This window comes from Quercus lobata, chromosome 3, assembly GCF_001633185.2.
Source record: "Quercus lobata isolate SW786 chromosome 3, ValleyOak3.0 Primary Assembly, whole genome shotgun sequence".
Classification (NCBI taxonomy): Eukaryota; Viridiplantae; Streptophyta; class Magnoliopsida; order Fagales; family Fagaceae; genus Quercus; species Quercus lobata.
The window spans coordinates 64147117-64159229 of NC_044906.1; the positions used below are offsets into that span (position 1 = coordinate 64147117).

At 36.1% G+C, this 12113-nt stretch overlaps 1 protein-coding gene and 2 pseudogenes across 1 annotated transcript; all 3 read right to left on the bottom strand.

Moving 5' to 3' along the window:
• Window positions 1-4499, bottom strand: LOC115981267 (annotated as a pseudogene).
• Window positions 4500-5356: 857 nt separating this feature from the next.
• Window positions 5357-6738, bottom strand: LOC115981956 (annotated as a pseudogene).
• Window positions 6739-8336: 1598 nt separating this feature from the next.
• LOC115979415 (glutathione S-transferase U10-like) lies at window positions 8337-11065 on the bottom strand. The gene is made up of 2 exons (XM_031101447.1): window positions 10642-11065; window positions 8337-8897 (listed from the first exon to the last, which is right to left on the bottom strand). Exons 1-2 carry the CDS (start codon window positions 10963-10965, stop codon window positions 8544-8546), a joined length of 678 nt encoding a protein of 225 aa, XP_030957307.1. The 5' UTR covers window positions 10966-11065; the 3' UTR covers window positions 8337-8543.
• Between the last annotated feature and the right edge of the window lie 1048 nt (window positions 11066-12113).

Genomic DNA, 12113 nt, shown 5'->3' on the forward strand with positions numbered 1-12113 from the left:
CTACTTTTTCTTAGTAGCATCCTGCTGCTTAATGTAAGCTCTCCTCTTACTCTCCTCCATTTCTGCATATAGATGGATGGATAAAAGAAGTTATGTAACTTACAAGCAAAAAAAAGAAATCAAAGTATTGGGCGGCGGACTTACGTTTGCGAACTTGTTTGTCGTATCGACGGGTAGCCGCTGTTGGTTCAGGACCGTCACAATACCAGTTAAGTGTGTCTAAAGTAACCAGTTTAGCCCACGTCTTCTCCGACAGCTCAGTGGTCCTGAAGATCTTCTACAAAAAACTCCATTGTTCAAGGGAGATTTCTGGACGATCCCAAGTTGCAAAAATGGACGGTTAGAACATTAAATAGAGCAAGTTAAAGAACCTAAGACGGATGGACACCTACCAGACGGGGGCATTATACCCCAAGTTTTGTCTACAGGCATGTATTCCTAGTTGTCGGGATGACACATCTAGTCGTCCCATTGAATGAAAAAATAACGAATTTTCCAGTTTCTGTTGGAATCTGGTGTCTCGCATACTAACTTAAGTAATGGACTCCTCGGTAAGAAACTGTACATACCCCTAGACTGGGTGATCTCAGTTGATGGTACCAATGGAAAAACTCTTCCACCGTCAACCGACGTGCCCTATCAAACATCACCCTATATAAAACTTCCACGCCAAGGAAAACCCTCTAGGCATTCGGGGAGATTTGGGTGATGGCCAGTTCTAAGTATTGAAGGAGACAACAATGAAGAACACTCAATGGGAATCTGAGTCCTGCTTTCAGCATTTGCTCGTACACCCCGACGTCATCAACACCTCTATAGTAACACTTCTCGGATTTGTAGGGTAGACGGATGGGTATGTGGACGGGTATCTGATACTTCTCCTTAAGCGTTTCAAAATGTGTTGGTTTGATGGAAGAAACAAAATCATTGACTATCCACAACGGAAGCATGATGAACTCCCTAAGTCCATTAGGACCTATGACGGATTAAGTGGGGGATTAGCACCAACTTGACCGTCATTGGAATCACTCTCTGACCTATCCATGTCTAGATCCCCATCCCTTGTGGAAGGTGAGGTGGCCAACGGATTCCTTTTGTCACTTGAGGTGCCAGGGTTGTCCTAACTTGATGGAAACACCTCATCATAGCCCGCTCCTTTGTGGACACACGATTGCTCACTCGATGCACTAGACATGTCACCTACACGTGACAAATAAACCCTAAGACTCTGACGGGTTCACATAGATGACGGATGTACAAAAATTAAATAAGTTGCAAGGGAATTCAACATAAAAAATACTTACTAGTTGAAGAGGACAGCAAGGAAGGAGTGGCTAATGGTTGTACCAAGTAGATAGAAGGCAGAGTTAGCAAGGTAGACGGAAGTGCTCTGATTGGAGATTCATTGCGGAAAGTAAAAATGAGAAGGAAGCAAGCATGTATATATAGAGGTAACGGCATGGAAGACGAAGGGACGCTTTGGTTCGAGTGACTAACCACCAAAAATGTGCCACGTGCCCTTACGACATTTATTACCCTAGGCTAGCCTGGCAGGAAAAATGCGCTTCTCAAGAGATGAGCTAGACCGTCACTCCACAGATCTGTTCGTTAAGGTAGGTGATGGACCCATGGAGTGAGGGGGCAACTGAAGGGGATAAAATGGTACTGAATAAATGAGTCGTAGAGAGTAAGGCAGCAAATGGTGTGATGGACGGATAGACCACATGACGGGTGGACCCCTCTCTATAATGGACGGATAGTCCTTCTATATGATGGATTCTGGGTTCTTGGGCTTAAGGCCGACGTACACCAAAGCCACATGGCACTCACATGGCTTAGGTAAGCTCTAAGGAACCATAAATGGGAATACCTTGCGCCCTATGATAGCCCTTAGTCAATGGGGACCTTATATGGAAAGAATCCTGTAAAATAAGTACATTTATTAGGATTTTCTCTACAAGGAAAGATCTTTCCGCCCAAGAAATAGAGTCGGTTTTACACTACTATAAAAATCTAAAGCCCTCAGAAAATAAAGTATGCATAATTCATCCCAGCTTTGGCACTCTAGAGTTGTATGAAGCTTTCTAACTTAACTTTTGGAGGGTCTTTGGTTGGTATCACACTAGTACTCTCCTAAGGTCTTCTTGTTCTATGTTGTTCTGGTGTTGTCTTGAGCATGTGAGGACTGTGTGACTTACTGACGATTTTCGGCATTATCATTGTTGAAAATTTCATATTTCAAGAATTGCATGTATGGCTGTTTGAGGCATTGATTTATGGAGTTCCTTTTGTGAGATCTTTTGCACTGTATTGTGGTGTTTGGTGGGTCAGAGAACACTTTAGTCAATGGTGATAATGGAAAGATTTAAAATTTTATTAGAGTTGGACTAGATGTTTCTTGATCAAAATCTTGGAGAAGAAGTCAAAGAATTTGTACTTAGTTCAAGATTTTAATAGTAAAATATGGGATAAGAAAATTGGCATAGCATGATAGCAACCTTAGTCTTCGTGGGTGACAAGAAATTATGAAAGAGCATAAGAACTATGTTACATGTACAATGACTTACATGTTTTGTAACAAACACTTTTGGCCTACATCCTTAAAGGATTGATCAAATAGTTTTTAGGTTTAGGTAATTCATAAGATCTTAGATTTTAGTCTATTATTTAATGGGCAAAGCTGGAGTCGAGTGTCCAGTTGCATTGGACCCATCACAATGGTGACCGGTGTTCACTTTTGGCCACATATCATTAACCCAACCAGTCTAGTGTACTCAAATTAAGTCCTTATCCAATTGATTGGACCATGATATCTTCCTATATATAATTATCTAGTTTGTGTAGGACAATGATAGAAGGGATTCCACTCACTAAAAACAAAAGAAAGAAAAAAAAAATAATTCTGGGCCTCCACTTTAACTGGGCTAACAATCCGAGGTTATCTATGATTAAACTCAAAAACTACAATGTCCTGGAGTGGGCTTGCACTTGGGTTATACTTGACTTAAAAGAAAGGACCCAAGTACATTCCCAACATGTTTTGATAATATACATGGGTTTGCTTTGAACCCTTCCTCTGTTCCATGTCTCATCATCAATCTTTTAGTGTTGTGATGAGAATTTTTCTAACAACTAGTTGACTTTCCTTATTAATATAATAGTCACCTAGGTTGTTTTCTTTCAGTTAAACTTACAATTAGTTAACATTCCTTATTAGATATCACCTATCATATTGGTCAGCTAGCCTGTTTTCTTCCAATTAAACATACATCAAACTCTGTGGATTTAGAAGCAACCACAAATTTGGAGTGTAAAACGCATTTTAGCCAACTTTTTTCATTTGCTCTAGTTTACATTTTAGCCAAATCTAGTTTTAAGAAGTAAACAGTAGAAACAAAACACATAGGCAACCCTTTATAGAAACCAAACAGTAGCATCATAGTTCTGCTTACACTAAAATTTTTTTATTTGGCTAAGAGACTAGGATTTATTCCAAACAGTTAAAAGGTGCAACCATCTTCAATCAGAGCTTGATGAATGGTAACCCTTTCTTTCAGCTTCAATATTAAAATTGAGTAGACTTAAGCCAAACACTCAACCTGGCTACCAATTTGTCATGAGGTGGTAGTGTCTCCTCCAACAGACGGTAGTTCTTCAAAGAATTGACCCATGAGAGAAACTTTTGGTTCTTTTCTGATATGAGCACCACACCAATGGCCTCATCAACAGCTTGGTAGTTGCATGCAAGTGAGCCAATAATGACAGCAAGATACCCTACGATCTCCCCATTGAAGAATGGGGACTGCCCTGGAAAATCCTTTTCGACACCTTCTTCAAACACCTTCTTCAAACACCTTGTCTTTGGACCCGAAGATGATGTAGAAGCTTGGCACAATCTGATGACACAAAATGCTTTTGTTAGTGTTTGCACACAAAAGCTACATAATTGGTTTAAGTATAGCAAATCAACAAAGAGGAGGATACAATTTTTCATTTTTTAAAATTTGATTTAATTTTTATTGAATTAATTAACCAAGAGGCAAGGCTTTCGTCCAATGTTTTAGTGCACTGGACTGGATACAAGATCAATACTTGACTATTAATTTTGAACATATGTCATGTTCATATTGTGTTTAGTGCACCGGAGCACTAGAATTGAGAGAGAGAGAACTCACCTTTTGATCATAATAGTTAGCCCAAAAGCGGAGTTTTGCCCTTTCGTAAGGATCCTCAGGCAATAGTTTTGGGGTGGTATTCCAGCACTCTTCTATGTATTCGAGGATAATGAGTGACTCAGCAATGGATTTCCCATTGTGAACAAGCACAGGTACTTTCTTGTGGACTGGATTGAGGCTAAGGAATAACTCACTTTTGTTTGTCAAATCTTCCTCCACATACTCATAGGGTATGCCTTTTAGTTTGAGGGCTAGCTCAACTCTAGTGCAGAATGCGTTGGCCCATGTTTTAAACAGGACAACTTCACCTTTCTTCTCCTCCATTCTCTCTCTCTCTCAGTTGGCTTTCTTTTAGATTGTGAAAAGCCTTAATTTAAAGAGTTCATATGAGAAATTTCTTTGAATCATCTTTATCTTTTAGGTCAACTAGTTTTTTCTATTTGGTTGAGGAAACTGACCAGGAAATTGATGAGGTTGACCCATTAGAGATCTAGGATCCATGTGTTATACAGTTTTTATAATTAGATAAAGAAGCAGGAAAAATGTATAGGCTTCAGCATTACAATTGTTATAGTAGTAAAGATGAGCCAAGATCTAATGTGAATGCTGTGGAAGTAAACTAAGGCCTTCGTCCAAGCTATTAACTGATTCCACAATTTCCACTCAACCATATGGAGTGCTCTTGACTAGGAATGTTTATTTATTTTTAGATCACACAAGTTCATATAGGTATTTAGTAGGGGAGGGGGACAGATATATATGGAGTACTTCCAAAAAAATAAAAATGTCATTATTACTAAACTATCAATTGAAATACACCAGAAGCTTGTATAGTTAAAACTTAAACTATATCGGAACAATGAAATGCTGATGTCAAGAATTTAGCTAATGTAGCAGCTCATACTTTAGCTAAATGGTCTCTTTAGTGTAATGTTTTTGGCTCTTTTGATTTGAGTAGCTATACCTCCTGTTTTGAGTTTGTTATCAAGATTGAGGCTTGTTCCTCTACAGTGTTTTACTTTTTCTCCTGTTAATAAAGTCTTTTATTCATTAAAAACAAATTATACAGTTAGAAGTGACTTTTTTACATATCCATTTTTTGATAAACACCATATGATATTCATAATTCTTTTATTTAAGTAGCTAGTATATTTAGGATTTCCTTTAGCCTAAGGATCAAACTCAAGGAGTTTGGCCCAAATACTTTCCTCTCATCTCAGCAACCAACTTGTCATGAGGTGGGAGCATTTCCTTCATCAATGGATGGCTTTTTAGAGCTTCCAACCATGCCATAATTGCTGGGTTCTTTTCAGGGCTAAAAACCACAGCAACAACCTCAACAAAAGCTTCGTAGTTGCAAAAATGTGCGCCCACAACAATATCAAGATATCCCAAGGTCTTGCGTTCAAAGAAAGGAAGTTCTTCTGGAAAATCCTTATGATTCCTTCTTCAGACACCTTTAGCAACTCGTTGAATTCTTTGATTGCTTTCTCTCTCTCTTCGCCTCTAGACATGATGATGGGTAAGAGTCTTGCCATAATCTGCTGACAGGATGCATGAATGTAATTAGCATTTACTTAAAATCATAAAGACAGCCCAATTTTTCAATAAATAATAGTTGAATTTATACAAGCTAGGCTCCTTCAGAGTAATGATATACGTGCATTTATCCTCTTATTGCGTGCAAATCCCACAGTTATACAAGTGTGTAGGAGTAGGACCTACACATTATGTGAAAAATGATGCATATATTTGATATGTGAAATACTTTCTTCTTTTAAGGAGGACTTGAGACTTTTTATTCTTATTCAGAATATGTTTGGAACAGAAGAAGAGGTAGGGAACAGAGAGGAGGAGGGTTGAAAGAGGAAAATGATTGGAATATATATTATTTATAAATTTTGGTCACTTACCTTTTTTTTTTTATAGATATTTGTTTATTTTTTTGTTTGTTTGTTTTTATTTTTTTATTTTTAAAGGAGAGTTATTATCACCATATTCATACCTAGATAAGATATCATAATTAATTAGGTATGCGGTGGGATACAATTTTTTCTTTTGTTGATAATTTCCTATTTGTTATAAGTCTATTAATATATAGTTCTAAACTTCTATATGGACAAATTGAAGTTTAAACAAATGATTTTACAATTTTTTTAAATGACAAATATATAGACTCTAGTGCTACTTATTATTTTTTTATAAAAAAATGTAATAGCATAAGTAATTAGATACTACCCACCTGGTGATCAACAAAGTTGACCCAAAAGCGAACTTTAGCCCTTTGGTAAGGATCCTCTGGCAGTAGTTTTGGTGTGTTATTCCAGCACTCATCTATGTATTCGAGGATTACAAGTGACTCAGAAATGGGTTTGCCATTGTGAACAAGTACAGGTACCTTCTTGTGGACAGGGTTGTAGTGGAGGAGAGACTCACTCTTATTTGTTAGATCTTCTTCTACGTACTCATAAGGTATGCCCTTGATTTTAAGGGCTAACTCAACTCTCTTGCAGAAGGCGCTAGCCCATGTGCCAAACAGAGCAACTTCATTTTGCTTCTCCATTATGATCTCTCTCTCTCTCCCTCTCTCTCTTGTATCTTAAATATTGGTGTGTAATGCATGTATGGCTGTTTGAGGCATTGATTTATAGAGATCCTTTTGTGAGATCTTTTGCACCGTATTGTGGTGTTTCGTGGGTCAGAGAGCACTATATTCAATGGTGATAATAGAAAGATTTAAAATTTTATTAGAGTTGGACGAGATGTTCCTAGAACAAAAGCTTGGAGAAGAAGTCTTAAGAATTTGTATTTAGCGCCCGTTTGGATTCAAATTATTGTGGCGTCTGCGTTTTTGTTCTGCGGTTTTCTCTTTTTTTTTTTTTTTGGTTCAGCCTGCATTTTTTGACTTTTCCACAGTGAACAGTGCATCCATGCACTGTTCACGGACCCACAAATTTCACTTTTTAGCAACTTTTTCATTAAAAATGGGTCCCATGGCACTATTCACACATTTAAAGATTATTTTGCTACAATATTTTCAGTTTCAGCAAAAATAAGCTCAATCCAAACGGAACCTTAGTTCTAGATTTTAATAGTCAAATATGGGATAAGAAATGTGGCATAGTAGCCTTCGTCATCTTGGGTGACAAGAAATTAAGAAAGAGCAAAAGAAGATTGTTATATGCTCATATTATTAAATGATTGATAAAATGGTTTTTAGGTTTATGTAATCCATGAGATCTTAGATTTTAGTTTATTATTTGATGGGCAAAACTTGAGTCTAATGTTCAATTACATTGGACCTATCACAATAGTGAAATGTGTCCATTTTTAGCCATATGTTATCAACCCAATAGGTCCAGTGCATCTAAGCCGAGTCTCTTTTGAACAGTTTAGACCATGATATCTTTTTTATAATTACCTAGTTTGTGTAGGACAAGGATTGAGGGGATTACACTCGCTAAAAACAAAAAAGAAAAAAAAAAAAAATCTGGGCTTACACCTTAACTGGGCTAACAATCCAAAGTTATCCATGATTAACCTCAAACTGTAATGTCTTGGAGTGGGCTTGCATCCAGGTTATACTTGACTTAAAACAAAGGCTCCAAGTACATGCCCAACATATTTTGAAAAGTTCAGACTATGATATCTTTTCATAATTACCTAGTTTTTGTAGGACAATGATTGAGGGGATTACATTAGCTAAAAATGAAAAAGAAAAAAAAAAAGGGGCTTACACCTTAACTGGGCTAACAATTGAAAGTTATCCATGATTAAACTCGAACTGCAATGTCTTGGAGTGGGCTTGCATCCGGTTTATACTTGACTTAAAACAAAGGCTCCAAGTACGTGTCCAACATATTTTGATAATATACATGGGCTTGCTTGAACCCTTCCACACAGTTCCATGTCTCATCTTCAATCTTCTAGTGTTGTGATGAGAAATTATCTAACAACTAGTTAACTTTCCTTATTAAGTATTACCTATATAATGGTCACCTAGGTTGTTTTCTTTCAGTTAAACTTACAATTAGTTAACTATCCTTATTAGATATCACCTACCATATTGGTCAGCTAGGTTGTTTTCTTCCAATTAAACATACATCAAACTCTGTGGATTTAGAAGCAACCACGAATTTAAGTGTAAAAGGCATTTTAGCCAACTTTTTTCATTTGCTCTAGTTTACATTTGAGCCAAATCTAGTGTTAAGAAGTGAACATGCAGTAGAAACAAAACACATAAGCAACCCTTTATAGAAACCAAATAGTAGCATCATAGTTCTGCTTACACTTAATTTTTTTTATTTGGCTAAGAGACAAGGATTTATTCCAAACAATTAAAAGGTGCAACCATCTTCAATATTAAACTTAAGTAGACTTAAGTCTAGCACTCAACTTGGCAACCAATTTGTCATGAGGTGGTAGTGTCTCCGTCATCAGAGGGCAGTTCTTCAGAGCATTGATCCATGAGAGAAACTCTGGATTCTTTTCTGATATGAGTACCACACCAATGGCCTCATCAACAGCTTGGTAGTTGCATGCATGTGAGCCAACAACGATACCAAGATAACCTAGGATCTCGCCATTGAAGAATGGAGACTGCCCTGGAAAATCCTTTTCAATACCTTCTTCAAACACCTTAAGCAATTGGGTCAAGTCTTCAATGGCTTTCTCTCTCTCCTTGTCTTTGGACCCGATGATGATGTAGAAGCTTGGCACAATCTGATGACACAAAATGCTTTTATTAGTGTTTGAACACAAAAGCTACATAATTGGCAGTAGCAAATCAACAAATAGGGGGATACAATTTTTTGTTTTTGTTTTTGTTTTTGTTTTAAATTTAATTCAATTTTTATTGAATTAGTTAACTGTTGTGAAATTTTAAAATACTCGCAAGTGTACGAACCGTACCGAAGTATAGTTGGACAAGAACGAGGTCGAACCCACAGAGACTTGTATGAATGTAGGAAAATTAATTAAACCTTAACCAAATTAATCCTAATCTAGTTTAAATAAAAATTGGTTGGTTACAATAAAGTAAACTAAGCAATTAATAAAATTAAGCAAATAGTTAAACTAAGAAAAATATATAAAGTAATAAAAAGATGTAAACAATCAAGAGAAAGGAATTAAGGTTTTGGAATCCGCCTTGTAAGTCATATTAGCATATATTTATGATCATTAATTTTTCCCAACTCACTACATGATAATCTAGAAATCAATCTTGCTATCATGGAAAATATCATCATTAAAATCCTTATTTTAAAAATCAAAAGCATGTTCTTCTTCGCTTCTTAAGTATAAAATCAAATCATCAATTGTATCCGTAGCCAAACAAATCACAAGTGATATCCAATTTTATAATCAAGAATTAATAAACCAAGCATTCAATTAATTAAGACAAATCCTAAATCATGAGAAAAATATGATTGAACTCATATCTAGAATCGCATCTTAATCAATTGATATGAAGCAAGAACAATTTAAATCATTAAAGAACAATTATTGTGGGAAAAATCAAATCACATAAATATAACTGATAATCCTTAACAAGGTTTCATCCTCAACCCTAATTATAAATTTAGCTACTCATAGTAATTGAAAGAAAACATAAAAATAAAATACTAATCATTAAACTAAACAAATAGAATTGAGAAAGAAATAGTCACAGTGCTAGAGAACAGCCATAGACAAAAAAAACACGTTCTGCTCCTACGCACCAGTCCTAGCCGCAGCCTCTATATGTTCAGTCACTTATTTTTTCTGTTTTGCTCTCTATTTATATCACACAAAGACACGCACTTCAAAAGAGAAGCCGCCTGACTCTATGAAAATTCCTAATACAAGTGAAACTAGGATTGTAAGCCACACACTACACTTCAAGTTGTGCCTAGTCGAAACCAAAGACTAGCCCAAAAGAGAAGCCCAAGTTAACAAAGAGCAATTAAAACCCCAAGCCTACTGTATATCTCTTTGACCCATGAAAGCACTTCTATTGTTATTTTTTTAATTTCTTTTTCTTGTGCTCCACATGTCTCCAGGTCCTTATTCTTTTCATGTTGGCTTTGAATCAATAGGCCTGAACCTCCTTTCTTTAATTTTCTTTCTACTTGCTTAGCTCGTGTTGCTTTTCTTTTCTTTACTTCATGCCCTCCACGTCCTTCAAGTTGGGTTAGCGATTGACTTAGCTCCACGTTGCATGTAAAACCCTTATCACCTATTAAACAAAGATAATATATAATCAATCACAAGATAGCATAAAAATATGGTAAAAAATGCAAATATGAGAGTATTTTATCATATATATTTCATGCACATCATTAACCAAGAGTCAAAGCGCTTCTGTCCAATGTTTTAGTGCACTGGACAGGATTCAAGATCAATACTTGCTTGATTTTGAACATATCTCGTGTTCATATCAGGTTTAGCGTATTAGAGCACTAGAGTTGAGAGAGAGAGAACACACCTTTTGATCATAATAGTTGGCCCAAAAGCGTAGTTTTGCCCTTTGGTAAGGATCCTCAGGCAATAGTTTTGGGGTGGTATTCCAGCACTCTTCTATGTATTCAAGGATAACGAGGGACTCAGCAATGGATTTCCCATTATGAACAAGCACAGGTACTTTCTTATGGACTGGATTGAGGCTAAGGAACAACTCACTTTTGTTTGTCAAATCTTCCTCCGCATACTCATAGGATATGCCTTTTAGTTTGAGGGCTATCTCAACTCTAGTGCAGACTGGGCTGGCCCATGTTCTAAACAGGACAACTTCACCTTTCTTCTCCTCCATTCCTCTCTCTCAGTTGGCTTTCTATTAGACCGTGAAGCCTTAATTATTGAGCTCGTATGAGAAATTTCTTCCAATCATCTTCATCATATTGGTCAGTCAACAAATTTTTTTTATTTGGTCTTTTTATATGTGGTTGAGGAAGCTGACAAGGAAATGGATAAGATTGAGCCCCCATTTGGGATCTCAGGTCCATGTGTTTACATGATTATGTTTTTTTTTTTTAATTGGATAAAGAAGCAGGTAAAGGCTTACGCAAGATCATTGACCTTCATTATTATAATGGTTTTTAGTAAAGATAAGCCAAATGTGTATACAGTGGAAATGAACTTACAGAGAGCCCAGGCAGCTAATAAGTCATTGTAAAGGTCACATTGAGTAAAAACCTCCTATATTTTTTGGCCTTCGTCCAATTTCAGGAAAAAAAAAAAAAAAAGCATTTCTATTGAGTCCACATGGAAAAATCAGCCATGGAGAGTGCTCTTGTAGTCGAAGGAATTTTTACCATTTGTTTTTGAGTGATCATGCACGCTCATATTTGTGTTTTTGTTTGTTTGTTTGTTTGTTTTTTTTTTTTTATTATTATTATTATTATTTTTTATTATTAAATTAAATAAATAAATAATTAATATATCTTTTTAATTTGATAGTTAGGAAGAGAGATTCAAATCATGAGCATCTTTGTTAGATATATTGAGTGGTGTCAGTTGAGTTATAAGGCTCTTGGCTATGCTCATTTATGTATATGTTTTTGAAGTGTAGTATCTATTGAAAGTTCAATTAGTGTATAAAACACTATGAATGTTTAGACCTTTAAATTACAAATTACCAATTCAAGCTTAATGTCAAACAATTAATATGCGGAATATAAATATAAGCTTAAAACAGAATTGATGAACAATCTAAACCAAATAAAATCACATCTACAGCAGAAATTAAATGGAAAAGATTAAGGGAAGAGAGATGCAAACACAAGGACAACACTTGATGTGTTATTGAAGAGGAAACCGAAACCCTCGGCGTAAAACCTCTTCGTCGCCCTCCAAGCAGTAAACAATTCACTAAAGAATGGAGTTGGAATACATGAACAACAGAAGACATTCCAAGCCTAATCTACCCAATGTACCTAAGCCCTCCAAGCTCCTACTCCA